The sequence below is a fragment of the Oryza glaberrima genome, chromosome 11 (assembly GCF_000147395.1).
Source record: "Oryza glaberrima chromosome 11, OglaRS2, whole genome shotgun sequence".
Taxonomy (NCBI): domain Eukaryota; kingdom Viridiplantae; phylum Streptophyta; class Magnoliopsida; order Poales; family Poaceae; genus Oryza; species Oryza glaberrima.
Window position 1 is genome coordinate 9,096,615 of NC_068336.1, and position 19,397 is coordinate 9,116,011.

A 19,397-nucleotide genomic window follows, 5' to 3' on the forward strand; every position below is an offset into this window, starting at 1 on the left:
GCATTCATCTAGTCGGACTCGGACTCGTTTCTGGTACCGGTAGGCCCAAGATAAAGTCCTTCCGGTTTTGGGATCCAACCTTGGGGGCCAGGCCCAACTTGGGACAAAACAGAAAAGGAAAAACGTCCACTTTGAGTTCCTCTCGTAGTTGTTGGGATCCTATTCGTTTCTCACGTTACGTGACAGCATAACATAAATAGCTACGGGAAAATGGGGTGCCCTTCACCCTGCGGCACATGCTTCTGTTACTATGCATGCTGTGCCGAAGATGGATTCTAATCTCTCGGGTGTACGTCCAACCCATTTCTTATATGTCACTTAAATAATTATGAAAAAATTCCAAACAAATTTGCAAGATAGATTAGTATGTAATATATCACTTCATAAACATGCAAGTTCAAATTCGACTTCTACAAATTGTAACAAAAAAAACTCTAACTGGTATATGTATATTCACAGTCAAATTTGTTATTTTTGTTACAACATATAGAAGTCGAATTTGATCTTGCATGTGTATGAAGTGATATATTACATATTAACCTGTCATCTCAATTTTTTTTGAAAATTTTTCGTAACCATTTATGTGACATGCAAAAAAGGGTGAACGTCCACCCGAGTGTTTAAAACAGTTTCCCATGCTTTGCCCTGTATGTGACGAATCCATTATGTACTACCACCTTCTAATAACTTTTCAGATACAACAACTTAAAATTATTTTTCATTAAAAGTTACCTATCGGATTTATAATCTAATTACATTATTGTACTTGTTAGAATTATGTCTTCACAACAAGACCATACACTACTACGAAAACCATTTTTCATGGCGACTATTTTAGGTTTTCGCTGGCAGTTTTTGCAACCGCCACAAAGCAAAGGCCAAGGAAGATCAAAATCTTCGCTAGCGGTTATCAGCTGCCAGTGAAAATTGATTTTCGCTGGCGGTTGTGTTATACCAGCCGCCTGTGAAAATAGTAGCACAAGATAAAAAAAAAATAACGGAACAACACCGCTCCATTCACCTCTGTCAACACCAATTCAAATTATTCCCAAATCCACTCCTCGATTCACAAATTCACATAAATTTATACCAACAATTTACAATAAAAACAGTCAAAAATTTCCATTCACAATCAAAACAAATCCACACAAATCAACACATATTTTCCATTCACAAGCCACATAAATCTACACAAATGCACACAAATCCACAGAAATCCATTGAAATCCGAGCACCACCGCCCACGGCCTGGCGGCGTCGGTCGTGACGAGGTCGAGGCCGACGGTCGCGCTCCACCTCCCGAGGCCCCGCGGCCGTGCTCCCCGCGCCGCCGCCGGGGCGGATCCGTCCTCCCATTGCCCGTCCTCCTCCCCACAGACAAATCTGGGAGAGGGGAGAGGATGGGATGGGAGGGCGCGGCGCCCCAGTAGAGGTAGTTGCGGCTGATCTGCCTCTTGTCGACGCTCCTGACATGGAATCCGAGGTACGATAACGAGTCGGTGAAGGACAGCACCCACAGGATGGTCGTGGTCGCCGTCGTCACCGCTTCCTTCGTGGTCGCCGTCGTTGCAGCTTCCTTCGTGGTCGCCGTCGTTGCAGCTTCCTTCGTGGTCGCCGTCGTCGCCGCTTCTGTCGTGCTCACCGTCGTCACCGTCGCCAGTTGCCGTTGTCGCCGTGCACATCCGTGCCACGCCCCTCCCGCCGTCGTGGTCGCCGTCGTCAGCGCCGCGCCCGTCCTAGGAGTAGGAGGCTGGGGGCGCAGCCGCACAGGGAAGAGGAGGGGTCTCAGTGGGGGAGGAGGAGGAGAGGGAGGTGGGTGGGTGGAGAGGAGATAGAGGAGAGAGAGAGGCAGTGGGTGGGTGGAGAGGGAGGTGGGTGGGTGGAGAGGAGATAGAGGAGACAGAGGCAGTGGGTGGTTGAAGGGAATATCTCAGCGCGCGTGATTTTAAATGACGTCGAATTTTTTTAGCGGGCTCTGTTTTTTCGCAGGCGGAACTGTTTTTTTCGCTGGCGGAACTGTTTAGTAACCGCCAATAAAAAATGTTGGTTTTCGCTGGCGGACATTTAAGAGGTCCGCCTCGAAAAATAGAGTATTTTTTATGGTGGACGTCTTAACATGGCCGCCAGGAAAAATAGGTTTTCGCTGGCGGTCCTATAACCCCCACCCCTCTTGATGTTTTTACTGGCGGTTTTAGCATATAACCACCGTGAAAATTATAGTGCGACACCATGAAAAATTATTTTTCTACTATTGATATTTGGTTATATTTTGATAAAAAGAAAAATATATACTCGGATAATTAAAATTATGTGTTCCATAGATAAGAGCAAAATGTTTCCGCAGGTATTTTACTTTTGTTGCACCAATGAGTCGAAACTGTATAACTTAAAAAATAAGTTCATGAATGTTTGGAGAGAAAAATTAAATTTTCCGTCCCTCCGCCTAGGGAAATAAAATAAAATAAGATGCGCGGGCGTGCCAGTGTACTAAGTACACAAATAAAATAGATGAAGGAAAATGCATTTATTATAATTCTCAAAGAATTACAAAAATACAAAATCCTTGGTCAAATGCGCTCCATGGCCTGTAGGCAAGGTGGATCTGAATTGGCGATTGTGTTCTCCTGGTTCCCGGGGTCTCGGAAAACACCCGATTAATTACTCTCATGAGTTAAACTCCTGAGAAACCTCTCATTAAGCTACGCTGGTCGTTGTCATCGGTCTTCGCTTCACGTTCTCCCATGCATGACGGTGATGGTGGTGTAGATGTGTGTGGGCGCCGACAACGGTCCACAGCCTCGTCGGTAGAGATGCCAAGCTTGTGGTCACCGGTAATGGGGTAGAATCGCCCTTCTAGTCTACACGGCATTGGCCGACCATCGTCATGGTACAGGAGTCACTTCTGATCGCTACAGCACATATTTAGTATTGAGCACATATTTAGTATTGAGTGGTTTTAGGGGATGTTAGGGGCGTAGCCTAGCCTGGGAACGATGATACGCGTTTCAGGAATTGGGTGGTCCTCTTGTATATGCGCCGACAATCGGGGCCGAACTCAAATGATGTTGAGCCACCTCCGATCGTAGTGGCTTGACTCGGGAGTGCGCCGATGGCAGGCACGAAGAAGCCATCATGTGTATGGGCGCTGCGGAGTGACAGGCACCGGTGGGGATGCCGAGCTCGTGATCACTAGACGGTGAGGTGAGGATTCATGTGAGGATGACGCCGGCGGCAGCAACGAATCGGAGGACTTCGCCGGCAGTAGACAAACGGTGGCAGGGCATACATATATAACGGTTTCGTCATCGAACAGATGAGGTTGGCGAGCGTGACGCCATCGTCGTTGACGTGAGGATGACTCCGGTAGTGACGACGGACGCGAGGTCGTCATTAGCCAGCGAAGACGCCAAGCACGTTGGTGACAACAGTCGGCGGATCCAAACTTGCACGTTGACGACGAATGCGCGATTGGCACTGGTAACGATGACAAGGCCGAGCTTGTCATCGGCAGAGAAACGACTGGCGCCAGGACGATGACCAGGGACAGGTTCGCCATTGGTGGCAGCCGGGAGGATAGACGCCGATGGTTGATGACAACACCGATGACAGCTCCAAGCTTGAGCGTGTCAGCAGTGGAGAGACGGTCAGCGCCGACAACGATGACCAGGATCAGATTCGCCATCGGTGGCAGCCGTGAGGATAAACGATGATGATTGATGATGACACCAGCGCCGACTGCAAGCTTGCGACCGTTGTCGGTGAACGCACGGTTGGCGCCGGCGACGATGACGGGGTCAAGCTCATCATCAGTGTCAGCCATGAAGTGAACACAGGAGGTCGACGTTGCGCGAGCACATCACCGGTGGTGACGGCAGGAGTGAAGACGCCTTGACCGTGCGGGTGTGATGACCGGCGACAGTGATGCCATGGATGTCTCCCAACGGACCACCGATCCTCATCATCACCGATGAATCCATCGCCCTTGCTTGCCTGCTAACTGAAACAGAGAAAACAAGAGACAAAGAAACATATAGCATTACCCATGGCAAGTAATAGCACCACTGCCATGTGCTGCCGATGACGATGTTCACCTTCTTCTCTGTATATGGATTTGCTCTCAGCAATATGGCTGCAGAGCATGTGCTGCGTGCATTGTGTGTGTTGCTGTGGGTGTCCTCCTCTCTTCCTCTTTCTCTCGTGAGTCTCCCCCGTCCCCCTTGCTCTGTGAAATGGCTGGTTCTGTTATAGCGTGAAGGGAATGCAGTTCACTGCCCAGTGCATGCATGGCTCACATATGGATGGCAAGCCAATCAGTTGATTCTACGATTTGCAATTCCTTCCATATGTTATGATTTCTTCCAATTAGCGAGGATCATACTCAATATGATTCCATCCAAATTATACCGGGACGATCCACTTTCCGAACCGGCGTGATGCAGAGCGATTAATTCCTTGTATTCGTATACGCGTACACACTGCATATGGCAAGGGATTCTCTAGACAGAGCTACATTGCCTTTATATTTCTTGAGTTTCTAAGCAAGCACATACATGGTTTTCCATGCAAGCAATCCAAGCGATCCACTGCCGGCAAATCACGTGATTAGCATCCTCTCTAATGACGATGCTACGGTGGCATGCTTCCATTTAGATTAATAAAAAGAAAAATTCAAGCAATACCATGAGCATATACACGTCTGTATTCTAGGCACTGGAGCAGATATTGGCACGTGTCACGTAACATTCATACATATACGCTCGTGTATGCTAGATTGTACCATTAGTGATAATTAATCACTAATTTATTATTATACTGTTGTTCCCGAGATTAATATTTTGATGCACCCCATTTCTGATAAAATTAAAATTAGAGAAAAGGTGTACAAAATATCATCGAACAAAATGTTCCCTCACCAAGTTAAATTCGAGAGTGGAGCGGCTCGGAATTAACTTGGTGAAAATTTTCCATTTCCTGAGGAACAATAAGTTAAGTACCACAGCATTTTTTTTAATCTCATAAGTGCAAGCAGAGTTCAAGCACTGAATAAACAACCAAGACGAACTTGGTGGTTTTTCTATGTTGAAGAAGCGCATGTTGCTGCCGCCATACTGCTTTAAAGACATTTAATCCCTTCTAGCATATCTCACGGTAGCTGTAGATTATGCCACCAAAATTTTGCAATAAAGGGCTATATGATTTTTCACTATGGTATCACTACAAGAGATCTTATCTTATGATAGATGACGCTTCATTTACATCGTAAACATTAAATTTTTCGTCACGTTTCGTAATCTGTGACGCTCGCGTGACGAAAATTCATTCGTCACCTATCATGCGTCTCTAATGGCGTTCTATGACGAAACCTTATTTTTCGTCATTAATCTAGTGACGATCCTTCTATCGTCATAACTTTGTGACGCTCATATTCGTCATTATCTAGCCTAAAAAACGTCATAAAATATCTGATGGCCCATTAAAATCCATGTATTGAGCACCCTATTTATGGGCTTAGCCCAATGGCAAGCCTGACTAAATTTTAGCCTGGCCCATCTATGTTGTAGCATATTTTCAGCCGAATTCTATTGTATCAATTTTCTTTAATATCAAATAATAAATGGGCCAAGTCCATTGTAAAAGCCCATATAGGCCCAAACATGTACCACACCATTTTCAGCCTGTCATATTATATTCATTTATATTAATATCAAATAACAAGTGGGCTAAGCCCATATAAGCCCAACAATCAAACACAATAACAACCCATATAGCACAACCCGACAAACATCCAATATAACACAAATCTTACAACCAGGTAACAGCCAAATCCAGACACATTCCAAATACAATCCCAGGTTCATATGTAATATTAATCATGGTAGCAAAGCTGTAGAAAATATAATTAAGAAGGCCACATTTATGGCAAGGAAAATTCAGTCACATCTTCCATCGCTAGGAGATACAACCTTGAAGCATGCATCAGGCCTCGGTGATAGCACATAACCTGAGCATATAAAAGCAGTTTTGTAAGACATCGTGCTCAGGAAATCAATCACAATGCAATCTGTTTTTGTTAAATCTCTTCCAGATTATGAATGGTGTTTGATTGATCATAAATAAGCCATATTGGAAGCAAGTATGGGAGTTGCGGCTAGAAGATATCAACTTTTTGGCAGAGAAATTTAGGGTTTACTTCAAGGCTTTTTGTTGTTTGGTGTTTCTCTAGATCCCAACAGTCAGACCGGCATTACGCGAGCGGTATAACCAGCCGGTGGTCTAACCGGCGTTAGGCAAGTGGTCAGATCAGCGGCGGCGGTACGCAACAGGCATGTAGGAGCAAGGCGTTGTACCCGTCGACAACACTCCAGTTTGACCATAGGCTTTTATATGGTCTTACTGACATTGATCTTGCAACCAGCACAACTTCATCAGGTTTGAGAGTAACTTTCAATTTCCTTAAACTTTTTCGGTTTTTGATGATATCCTACCATTCACCTCCTCTAGTAGCGCTTAATTCTTGTAATTCGATCCTACACATTATGTTATAATTTATTAAGGACATGACGTATCTTCACGTCAATTGAGTACGAAAAGATCAATAAACTTTTTTGTTTGGTTGATGTTCTCTAGAGTTACTGATTACCCTTGAGCTAGTAAACCAGTAATTGTTTGGGCATATTATGGATAATTGTTTATAGGATGAATTATATGTTATGTATTCAAAGATAGCTTAGAACAAATTATCAAGTAACACTGAAGTATATCAACTCATAAATCTTCATAAATCTTGATAAATTATCAACTCATAAATCTTGATATACGCGTAATCCATTAACTCAAAACAACATATCGTACTCCATGTACTAGGACAACTTAAGTGTCTCACTACTTAAAACAAGCATTTTTCTGTACTATCAAAACCTATTTTGCGTGGGGTTGAGCTGCACGTCTGCCCAGAAGTGTTTACGAAAATTGCTACTTTTCCATGCAGTTGGTGCACCCGTGTGTGAAAATCATGTGAGGGTGCTTATATCGTCCGCACGCAATAATAAAAATCTAAAAAAAAAATCAAGACTTGAAACCCTAGCTAGGACCCATCTGCTGGCAATGTCATCGCTGCAGACCGCAGTCCGCCACCACTCGTCATCGTTGCCATCGCCATCGGCCGCCCTCGTTGTTGTCCCCGAGGCCGCCCTCCACACACCTCCATTTCCCCTTCGCAGCCCGATGGTGGTGCGGATTTGGCACCCGTCGCACGGCCGGCGACGGCGGATACTTCCGTCACGGGGCAGGCGGCGGCGGATCGGCCTGTCATGGCACCATAGTCACCATCACTGCCACCAAGCCCACTGCTGCCCGCCACCTCGAGGTCGCCGAACTGGCCGCTGGCCGCTCAGGAGGGGAACTCGGCGAAGAGAGAGAGGAATGAGAGATAATATAAGGAGGATAGGAGGTGAGATATGAGAGAGAAGGTGAGACTTGAAGTGCTGAGAAAGAAAGGAGGAATTAAGTTAGACTTCTAGGTGGACCTTTAAGAGATTCGTCTGCAAAAATACATTTTCCAATATGGCCGTTTAAGAGTCTCGCCAGAAAAATAAGTCTACTTTCACAGTCAGACCTCTTAAGGAGTCTCTTATGAAAATGCATTTTCGTAAGCCGCCCGTCAACATTCCCTGAAAAATGATTTTTTGCAGACGCGATCGTTCCGGTACATAGTAGTGTCTGTTTCGTTTAAAAAATAACTTAACTTAATTTTTTGTTCTTGCTTTCACGCTCTTGTCCTATCATTCTCCATATATATAAATCCATGTCCACATTATCTCAAAGAAAATTCCAATTTCACATAATCACTGCACTTCTTGGAGATAAATTCCCTTCACCACCGTGACAGTTCATCCACGGACCAGCAAATTAAATTAAAGTGGAGCAAACCTCCATTGTACTTTTTCCCTCTTCTTCCATGCCAAACATTTGTCGCTGACACTCGATATTCTTTACGAGACAATCCTCCAACCCAATTGCAAACTAAATGGGGCTTTTTGGTAAATAAGTTCACACGAAACAAACATCACTACTATAGAAATCGTTTTTCCATGCGACCAAGCCTAGTAGTTACAAGAGCCTCAGTAGCACCTGAGTCCTGGGTTTGACTCCCCATGGGAGCGAATTTTCCAGGATTTAACGGCGTTGTGCTTTCAGTGGTAGGTGACGTACCTGTCGACAGCGAGGCGCCTGTGGTGACTTCGTCAATCTCTCCAGAATTTGCCGGCCCAGTCTTCGAAGATGCTCATAGGGGTAGGGTTTGCGTGCGTGTGTTCATAGGGTGAGTGCGCGTGCGTTGTGAGTGTCTGTGTTGTACTGTGTAATTCTAAAAAAAAAGTGATTTTTGCATGCGGACGGGTGACCATCATGCACCAAAAGGTTTGCGAAAGTTGGATTTTTGCATGCAGGCAACACAAACCGCACGTAAAAATAAATACGGCAAAAAGAATTAAAATTTGAAAAAAAAATCCGAAATCCTAGCCCTCCACAGCCACTCTCGAGGGCGGCGCTGCTGTATCGGCCGCCCTCGCCACCTGCCATCGCTGCCCACCCTCGTCGATGCCGAAGCCGCTGATCCCTAGGGCAGTGGATCCGCCCATCTCGAGGGAGGCTCCGTTGGATCCACCACCAGCCCTTGTCTTCGCCACAGCTGCTCCCTAGGGCGGCGGATCTGCCCCTCCCGAGGGCGGCGCCGCCGGATCTGCCACCCTCGTCGCTTGCTGTTACCGCCCACCATCATTGCTCGAGCACCCTACCGGTCGCTCCAGCGCCACTCCCGAGGACGGGGGTGGCGGATTAGAGTAAAACCGCAGCTAGTTAACGTATATTTAGAGTAAAATTTGTTTTTTTTTGCAAGATGTAGAAGTTGAATTTTTACTTGCATGTTTGTGGAGTGATATATCACATGTTAATACACCTTCTCAATTTTTTTTTCAAATTTTATCATAACCATTTGACTGATATATAAACAACGAGGGGATATCCCCTCGAGGGATCAAAATCCTCTTCCTAAATAAATAAATAGGGAAAATTATAACCATGCCATTATAATTTTGCAAAATTTAAGATATGTCATCCTGACCCACATGTCATTGACTCATGTGGGTCCTACATGATATTGAGATACCGATGGCATATCTCAAACTTTAAAAAATTATAATGGCATATGGTTCCAAATTACCTAAATAAATAAGCTGTTCTGATGGTGACTTCTGCGAGTTTGAGCACAAATTAAAGAACTTATTACATCGTGGATATATAAATGTAGTAGCAAATCCTACATTTGGTTTCAACCAACTTTTAAACCGTAAGAAAACGAGTGCAAACATCAAACATTAACCCTGAACACGCAAATAAAATGCTCAATCGGAATACATATTTCAGGCTATTTTCGTTGATTTCATTCAATGACTGGCAGGTGAAACAGCTAGCTTTCTGCCTGGGGCAACGCCACATAAACGATCGGCAGCTTCTCCTCATCCACGACCTTACCCATTGTTTTCTTGAACAATTCTTCAGTGATATCTTCAGGTTCAGGTTCGAGGTCCTCATTCACTCTAGTGCTCTGCACAACGAACATGTCATGGCACTGCAAATACGGGGGTGCCGTCTCCTGTGCTTTCATGGTTACAGTGACATAGCAACTGGACCATGGTGCAATGGTTCCTTTGTTTGGTTGTGTGCTATACTTCTTTTGGTTTGCCTTTGTATTAAACGCGATGAAGTAATCCGTCTGGTTTGTTAGCTGCAGACAGCATGATATATCCTTCTTTACCTCAAAGGGGAATCGAAGCTCGCGGACAGGATCAAGCCCAAGATATTTGGATTCAGAGCTTTTCTGCGAGGATGAAGTTCATTAGTAAGAATTAATTGAACGAGGCAATTGGGCAGCAGATTGGAATTTATTAATGAAAAAAAACTAGACTTATATAGTCTGGATTGGGAAACTCTTTTAATCGGTTGACGGATGTCCTCTCCGTTTCTTCACATATCATACAAATGTGCATATACTCTCTCGGGTTAATAATACTCAGTTGTGTTTATGTTAAGGGTGATGCCAAACTTTTCAATTCATTGACTATAAATTATTTCTAAAATATTTCTCTACACCACATGTATAGATTGGTCTTAAAAAAATACTTCAATAAAATCATATATTTATTTATATTTATATATAAATTATAATGTAAAATAGTGGTTAAATTTTTTTAAGTTGCCTTAAACAACAACTATTATCAACCTGGAGAGCATGACAAGATAGATTAATATGTGATATATCATTTCACAACCATAAAAACACATGCAAGTTTAAATTCAACTTCTTGTACTTAAAAAAACAAAACTAGCTATGAGCACACCTATACTATACTAGTTTGAGTTAAACTTGAATGTTTGTTACACTTCTAAAGGTCGAATTTAACTGGGGAAGTTTGTATAGTGATTATCACTTATTAATCTATAATGTCCTGTCAATTTTTCCATAGCTATTCAGATATCATGTAATAGCGAGGGGGCATGGAATATATCATGTACACACAAGCTTCACGTACACACTAACTACCAAATATCATGGAAAATTATATAAAAATTGGACATATACTTCCAATAGTATTACACCTACGTATGAAATCTTATCTTCAAATTTGTTATATTTTAGTCGTAACAAAAAGCTGACAGATTCTTATCCTTAAAACTGTGAGATTTTTCACTTTTTTGTTACGGGTAAAATATAATGAAATTGAATATGAGACTTTGAAGATATGTAAAATACTATTAGGAGTAAATGTTTATTTTTTAGAATTTTTTATGATATTTGCTAATTAGTATGCACGGAGTGTCTATGGGAAAATTGTGTGCACATGATATGTTCTCATGGGACATTCTCTTCTATCCATTCCCGAGTGGAATACACTATCCATGTGTTGGTGATAAACTGATAATCATGTTATAACGCTATGGATTTGGCATGCCTTGTATATCTTGGTCGATCTCATAAATCCCTAGATATTAATTGTAAAATAAAAATAATTAATAGAAAAGAACATGCATGATACTCCCTACATAGTCTCTTAGTCGTCTTATTTTTAAATTGGTCAAATCAAACAAATCTAAAGGCAATTAATTACCAATAAGGTGCTTAACTTTCAATACAACAATCCATAAATGATTACAAAGTACAATATTGGTAGAAAGGTGGGGACATGCTAAAATTTAGAAAGGGTAAGGCTGCTTTAGTTGCATCAAGTTCCCAACCCCATCTCCCTCGTTTTCCACGCGCACGCTTTTCAAACTGCTAAATAGTACGTTTTTTGCAAAAAGTTTCTATAAGAAAGTTGCTTAAAAAAATCAAATTAATCCATTTTTGGAAAAAAAATTAGCTGAACTTAATTAATTACGTGCTAATGGACCGCTTCAATTTCCGTGCAAAGGGGATGGGTTCCCAACCTGAACAATCGAACACAGCCTAAGTCCATATTGTAGCCCCTTTAATTATTTGTAAAAAGCATTAGATTTTAGAATTATGAAAATAACTATTAAAACATATTTGTATTGCCATACAGCGTATTTGTCCAATTTCAATATATGTGGCGTTATAATAAAACAATCAATTTCGTCATTGAAGAGTGTTTTTCAGGCAAACAAGATTGTAAAAGGTTGTAATATGGACGTATTTATCCCTATTTGAAACGGCAAATCAAATGGAACATGCAACTGTCACTAAAGACACGTACGCTATAGTGAACTTGTTAAGTATATATGCTTTCTTTTCTAACATTTTTCATATGAACTGCAAAATGTAAAGTGCATGAATGAAAGCCTGAAAGATGCTCAATAAGTCAGGTAGGAAAAACAGAATTAGTCCATAGTCGTCGTACCTGGCCCAAAAGTGACTTGGGCTGACGCATAAACATGTTTTCAATCTCAGCATCTAACTCGTTCAGTTGATGGACTATATCATTTATCGCAGGCCTTTTGTCTCGGTTGGCCTCCACACATCTTAACGATAATTCAATACATTGTCTCACTGCGAGCATGTCTGCTTCGCGCGATGCATACCTCGATATTCCCTGCACTCTTTTGTTCCATTTTGCATATACCTGCGAAAGATATAATTTTCAAACACGCTCATAGAAAATTAAAGCACTTACGGAATGTATCAAAAAATGTTTGAAATGAATATTAGTTTCAATGGTGTAGACATAAAAGAAATTTCTTACATAATCAACAAATTCTTGGGTGGACGACATGTCACAACACTGTCTGTAGCCGTCAATTCCAGCGATTATCTGTATAATTATGACGCCCAAACTGAATACGTCAAACTTCTTAGTGATTTTTCCTTGGTCTATGAATTCTGGTGGCATGTATCCTCTGCATGATACCATAAACATTGTGGAATTTGTTACGGAAACGTATTTTGCTCCTAAATACACTACCGCACAAAATAATATATCAATACGGCTGGTTCATAACCATCATCTCTTGGACTGTCAAATCAGCAATAATTTAAGTCATATGATTTTTCGCAAGAAATAGTCGTGGGAGTACTATTTTGACGTTTTGTGTTTTAAATTGATAGCTAGCCCAAATTGTAGTCGGCGGATTTGTGGAAAAAAACTTGTCTTACATACCCAATCTAATATATATATCTGGAAAAATAAGCATTGAGCAATAATGATAAGTTATCCGCAGTTCTTATTGAATTCTCGAGGTAAGAGGGCTACATACGAATTGTCTGCTTACCTTGTTCCATTCACAGTTTTCGTTATATGTGTTTTTGTCGATTCAAAGAGTCTGGACAAGCCAAAATCTGCAATTTTCGGTGCCATGTTCTCATCTAACAATATATTTTCGGGCTTTAAGTCCAGATGGTAAATAGGCTTTTCTTGTCCATTGTGAAGATAATTTAATCCCTCGCAAGCCCCTTTAATTATTCTGTACCTCGTGGTCCAGTCAAGTCCACCACCAGATTCATCTGCAAAATGTAAAAGGTGTTTTCACCGAGACTTAAACATGTAATCATTTCTTTGCACACTACTAAATTAATTAATTAGATGGTACGTACCAGAAATAAAATTTGCTAGGTTTCCACGCTTCAAATATTCGAAGCAGATAACTCGCTCACTTATTTCAGCATAAGTAAGTTTGCCATTGTATTCAACAACTTTATTTTTCGTTTCATAGCAGTAGCCAATTAATTTCACAATATTTTGATGCTGGACAGACATAAGGTTAAGAGATTCATTTTTGAATACCGTATCATTGAGTCCCGGCAACAAATTAAGTTTCTTCACAGCAATCTCCTTCCCATTATGTACTCCCTATTCATTTTTTCATACAAATTATGTTTTAATCACGAAATTATCATCCATATATAGAAAAAAAACACCCATTAATATTTAATACTGATGCATACTATTGCATAGTTTCCACATGTCAGTGAGCTGTTTACTTGCGCCTGTTCTGTATCTTGTCACACTCGCTCGCCCTATTGCCCATCCAAGATGTCTTATGGATGAGCTCATATTTTTGCCATTGCAGTTTCGCTAGTTCAGTTGTTGAACTCCAAATTCATGTGCTTAATCATTCATATGCGATTAACTTGCAATCTACCTTGTGTTCTTCAATTCCCATTTAGGGATTAACCTTCTCAACAAGATCAATCGAGCAACAAACGATTGATAACCAGAGAAGATATGGTGCTGCGATTGCAAGGTTCAGATTGTGTTGATTGAAAACCGGATCTGTTGGTGTCAATTTTCACAAAATCGAGAGTTATTAATACCTATCAAAAATCATGATCAAGGTCCTCATCATGTGGTCCGACCAGGCGCAAGCAGATGGAGAAGATGTGGCGTACAAGGAGAGAGGAGGAAGGGAGGAGATGTGATACAAGACTGTGACTACCAGGTGGAGTTTATCAACATACTAAAATACTATGTAAATTGGAATGCCGCACAAAACACCACAATAGTTTAGGCCAAGGAGAGAAAATTTGAACGGTGTTACTCCCTTTGTCTTTGTCCACATATATACAATATAAGTATTTGTAAAATCTAAATCGAGAGGCTCGTTTTAGTCGTAATCAGTGACGGCATAAAATAACTTAAAGACATAAAATAACTTAAAGAATCTTACCTAGCTATAGTACTAGTCCATCAAGCATGTAGAAAATATATTTCTACCATCTATGCTACAAATAATTTTTTTTTTTAAAATTACTCATCCGATCTACGATCTAATTACTGTTGTGTTCATAACAATTAAATATTTATAACAATATCTCACAAGATTACATTTTTATATAATATTACAAATTACTTTTATAATATATCTAAATTACTTTTAGATTTCATTAAATTATTTCTTAGACATATAAAAGTAAATTTAATAAAGCCTAAAACTAATTTATATATATCATAGAAATGGAAAGTATCTTGTCACGACACTAAAAGTAAATCTATTGTAAGAGTAAAAACATCAGTCTATCTAGAAATTAAATTTAATCAATATATTATAGAACTAACCAAAGAGTAAATTGTTCATTGAATGCCTAAAATATAATTTAATCAAATCCAAAAGTAATTTATATATGTGATAAAAGTAACTTACATATATAATAAAAGTAATTCACAACATAAATATTTTTTATTAGAAAAAAAGTACGAATTACCACCCAATTATCGCGGTCGACCGAATTACCCCCTAAACCTAACAACTAGTCATCGTTCACCCTGAACTTTCAACACCGGACAAATTACCCTCCCTCGAGCCAATCCAGAGCGGTATTTTCCAACGTGGCGTAGACGTGGCAATCCAGTAAGTATTTTATTTATTAAAAAAATATAGGACCAACCCGTCATACTCCTCTTTCCCTCCTCTCTCTCTCTTCTCTCTCTTGCTCTTCCTTTCTCTCGCGCTGCGCGCACGGCAGCGCGGGGACGGGCTGTGGGTGTGGACGGTCAGCAAGAACGGCACGGACGGCGGCGTGCACGGCGGCAGGCAGGCATTCGGCGAGGTAGATGGCCGAGACGAGGCCCATGAGAGCGACGGACAACCACCACAGGACGTTGTTGACGTCGAGGCTGATGTGGAGGAACGCCGTGGAGGGATCCGACGCCACCGTCTTCCACAGCATCGCCTGGCTGCTCATCGTCTGGCTGGCTCTCGTCCTCGGGAAGCACCGGCACCTCTGTCGCTTGCACGAACTCACGCCGACATCGTCGTCGTCCTCATATTAGTCATTACAATGGCAAGAAATTTTGAGCTACTAAGGTTTAGAAGCGACGTGGTTGATTGTGTACGTACTCGGAGGGTGTCGAGCTCGGGGCCCTCGAGCGCGGCGAAGTAGCGGTCAACGGTGGGCACCTCGCCGCCGTCGACCTCCTCCTCGGAGATCTTCGAGTCTGCCGTCTCGATATCGGCAACACCTACGGCAGCATCCCGCGGAGGCTGGACTGGAGAACTGGCGCTCGAGGCAGCCGGAGAAGGTCTTGAACTGGTCCAACCGCCGGTCCCGCGTGCTGTCGCTCCGGGGCACCGGCGCCGCCTCGTCGTCGGCTCGTCCGCTGATCACCGTCAAGGTCGGCTCCGAGTGGAACCTCGCCTGCTGCCTCAGCATCTGCGCCAGCGGCAGCTGGACGCGCCGAGCTGTATCCCCGAAGGCGACGGCAGCACGCTGAAGGAGACGGAGTACGGCGTGTCGATATCTCCTCCGCCGGCTGCGCATCGGCATCATGCGATGGGACTCGAACGACAAGCGGTTGGTTCACCGCGGTCTGGGAGGGAGCAGCAACGGCGCGGGACACAGAGGCGGCGACCGCGTGGGACACAGAGGCGGCAGCAGCGAATTAACTCCACCTCTGGGAGGGAGAAACGGTGGCGCGGGACGCAGAGGGGAAGGTCCAGTCTTCTTCGCCGTCGAGATGGTGCTCGGGATGGGGGCGGTGGCTGGTGGCGAAGGAGGCTGGAAGCGGGGCTCGAGATAAGGGTGGCGGGCGGTGGTGGATGCAGCTGGAGGTGGGGCTCGGGATGGGGGCGGCGGCCTGTGGCGCCGGCAGCAGCTGGAGGCGGAGGTGGAGTTCGCCGCCGCTGCCTCTGCGTCCCGCGCGGTCGCTGCCTCCGTGTCCCGCGCGGTCGCCGCCTCCGTGTCCCTCACCGCCGTTGCTCCCTTCCAGACCACGGCGCCGAACGCCTGCCTGCCACCGTGCTGTGCATGCCGCCCTGAGCGCCGACGTCCGCACCGTCCTCGCTGACCGCCCACGCCCATCGCCCTTCCCCGCGCTATCCTCGCCAACCGCCCATGCCCACCGCCCGTCCTCGTCATGCACGCTGCGCTAGAGAGAGGAAGAGCGAGAGAGACAAGAGAGAGAGAGGAGGAGTGGAAGAGGAGTATAACAGGTGGGTCCCATATTTTTTAATTAAATAAAATGTTGACTGGATTGCCACGCGTGCACCACGTTAGACAAAACCGCTCTAGATTGGGTCAGGAGAGGTATTTGTCCAGTATTGAAAATTTAGGGTAAATGATGACTGTTTTTTAGGTTTAGGGGGTAATTTGGTCGACCGCGATAGTTCGGGACTAATAATTCATACTTTTTTTCCTTTTTATTATAATATAATCATGTAAAATTGTATTATAAATATTTAATTGCAACAAACACATTTGTGTAACCGGATTATAAATTGGATAAATATTTTAAGAGAAAATTTTATTTGAGTTTTAGATGATAGAAAGTAGGGGGGACTGTGACAAAAAAGTAACAAATGAAATTGGAAAAGTGAGAGGTCTCGCTTTAAGATTAACGCGCTACTGTGCGCTAGGGATGTAAAAAAGCTCAAGGCTCACGAGCTGCTTGAGCTCGGCTTGCTATAGACTCGTCTTGAGCTCGATTCGTCATTAATTCGAACTAAGCTCAAGCTTAGCTTCAAACTCACGAGCTTCACGAGCCGAGCTCGAATAGCTCGTCGAGCCTAGAGTTCTCTCCGTTTCTTTTGAGCTGGCATTACTCTCCCTCCAGTTCTTTCAAATTTCCATGCAACAGCTAGTAGCAGTGCTAGTCTACTAGTAGAGTAGTAGTACTTGATTCATCTCCCAAGAAAAAGCTGAAGAAAAGCAGAGCATGGCGTGGAGGCAGGCCCTAGTCTCTGCTAGTACTACTAGTACCTAGCCTCTACTAATACTAGGGTGTGTTAAAATTAGAAGTTTTATTGAAATTAGAACGATGTTATGGAAAAGTTGAAAGTTTGTGTGTGTACGAAAGTTTTGATGTGATGAAAAAGTTGAAAGTTTGAAGAAAAATTTTGCATCTAAACTCGGCCCTACTAGTACAAGCATGCATGCAACCCAGCTTCATGCCTCCATTTAATGCTACTACTACTATTGGTCATATAATATTTAAAAACGATAGTACTACAAATCTAATACTGCCACACTAGCCACACTAGTTAAGCTCGACAAAGCTCGAGGCTTTAGTGAGCTGAGCTCGAGCCCGAGCTCGTATCTAAACCAAGCTCGACTCGAGCTCGAGCGACACGTCCATAAGTATTATATTTATAGTGTTTTAAATTTGTCCACAAATAAAAAATACTCATAGATCTATGCTACTTAGCTCTTGTTTAGTTCTCAATTTTTTCTTCAAACTTCCAACTTTTCCATCACATCAAAACTTTTCGACACACATAAACTTTCAACTTTTTTCTTCAAACTTTCAATTTTAGTTAAACTTCTAATTTTGGCGTGGATCTAAAAACACCCTATCTGTATTTATTGTTACATCACTCGGCATTATCTTTTTCAATCAGGTAAACTTCTAGACGTATCAAAGTTGATATGCTTATATTATTTTGTTATATGGAGTAATAGTCAGTGGTTAATACCTCCTATAGTCTAGGGTTGTTTTTATTTAACATGGTTTAGGCGTCGAATGATATCCTATTGCAAAATAGAAAACCAAAAAGTTGAACTTATAGAACATACCTTGTAAACTTTTCCATACCCACCCTCACCAATTTTTTGCTTGTCAGAAAATTTATTGGTAATTTCTTCTATCAAATGGAATGTAAACTCCATAATGATATGTCTCTCCTAGCAGGTGTGCCTTTGATGTTACTTTTCCCGCCTACAGACAATCTGTAACGTCAGCCGAAAGTCCAACTTCTATATATTTCACTGGTAACAGGTAAACCAGGGTTCGGTACTATGAAAGAAAAAAAAATTTTCCTTAGGACTGAAACTTCCGAAATTTCACAAAAAAACTAATATCTAGGGGAAGAACTATTAATTTACAAAACAAAAAAAGGAAACTTTTGGCCGGAGGAATTTCGTTGCACAGAACTTGTAGAGAACAAAAATTTCCGAAAATTTCAATCCCAAATAACAAATACAAAATACCATTTCCTGGTAAAAAGAACTCAATTCAGAAAAAAAAAGAGGAGGCAAAACAAAACGTGAGAGTGACTTTACTGGATTTAGCAACGTAGGTTGGTAAAGAGCGGCGCAGTTTGAACTGATCGAGCTGGAGAAAGGCTCCAAAGGGAAAAAGGAGCAAGAGATAAGCCGGGGTTGCACCTTCTCTTGCAAGGGAGCGATCGAGCACAGGCGCGCCATTTAATCGTGAGAGGTGACCACTTGGTTGCATAGGGAAAAAACAACTGCTAACCGAAACACGTTGACTTGATCTTCGCGACCTATGTTTTCAGCAAAAGAAAATGCACACATGTGTCCCTGTTGTCTATACGTGGGGCATAAGGTTAATTGACAGCTTGTACCTAATATATATGCATGTGGATCGCTGACCAAGGGCAAACGCGGAATCATTGGGATTTTCTTCGTTTCAAATTGAGCAATAGGCAGCTAAAATGATTGCAAGAGCTAGCCACGCAAATAAACTGTTTTTGGATAGCCTACTTCGTACGTTTTTTATCAAGCTGGTACGTTTCATCAAAATTCTCTATATAAAAGTAATTTTAAAAAATAAAACAAATCTACTTTTTATTTTTTAATAATTAATGATTAATTAATTATATGCTAATCATATTTCTCCTTTTACGTGCAACTAATAATTCGCTTCAAAACGGACTTTAGAACACGTCGTATACGAGGCTTAACTCCCAAACTTTTCCATATATAGTTGTTGCATTGAGCTGACTATTTCAGCCTCAGTTTATGCTATGTGTTATGTTATACTGTGATTATGTTTTTTGTGTGTGTCGCTGTGCGATTACTTTAGTTGCTTTTACAAATTAAATTACAGCTAAAAATTATTTATCTAAGTTTGTTGATGTCCATGTCATTTACTTAATAATTGCTTTATATAATGTACATACCTTATCAGTTAACAACCTCTGTATACAGC

At 42.3% G+C, this 19,397-nt stretch overlaps 1 protein-coding gene across 1 annotated transcript; it reads right to left on the reverse strand.

Moving 5' to 3' along the window:
* Nucleotides 1-9,254: 9,254 nt before the first annotated feature.
* Nucleotides 9,255-18,151, reverse strand: LOC127754194 (cysteine-rich receptor-like protein kinase 44). Its single transcript, XM_052279684.1, has 6 exons — nucleotides 18,020-18,151; nucleotides 13,106-13,361; nucleotides 12,784-13,015; nucleotides 12,258-12,411; nucleotides 11,916-12,137; nucleotides 9,255-9,877 (listed from the first exon to the last, which is right to left on the reverse strand). The coding sequence occupies exons 1-6, from the start codon at nucleotides 18,110-18,112 to the stop codon at nucleotides 9,467-9,469; spliced, it is 1,368 nt and encodes a 455-aa protein (XP_052135644.1). The 5' UTR covers nucleotides 18,113-18,151; the 3' UTR covers nucleotides 9,255-9,466.
* Nucleotides 18,152-19,397: the final 1,246 nt, after the last annotated feature.

Coding starts and splice junctions, on each gene's coding strand:
- LOC127754194 (XM_052279684.1), bottom strand. CDS start 18,112: ATGGAGTTTACATTCCATTTGATAGAAGAAATTACCAATAAATTTTCT. Junction 13,362..18,019: donor GGTATGGAAAAGTTTACAAG/GTATGTTCTATA, acceptor AAAAATGAATAG/GGAGTACATAATGGGAAGGA. Junction 12,412..12,783: donor AAAACTGTGAATGGAACAAG/GTAAGCAGACAA, acceptor GGTATCATGCAG/AGGATACATGCCACCAGAAT.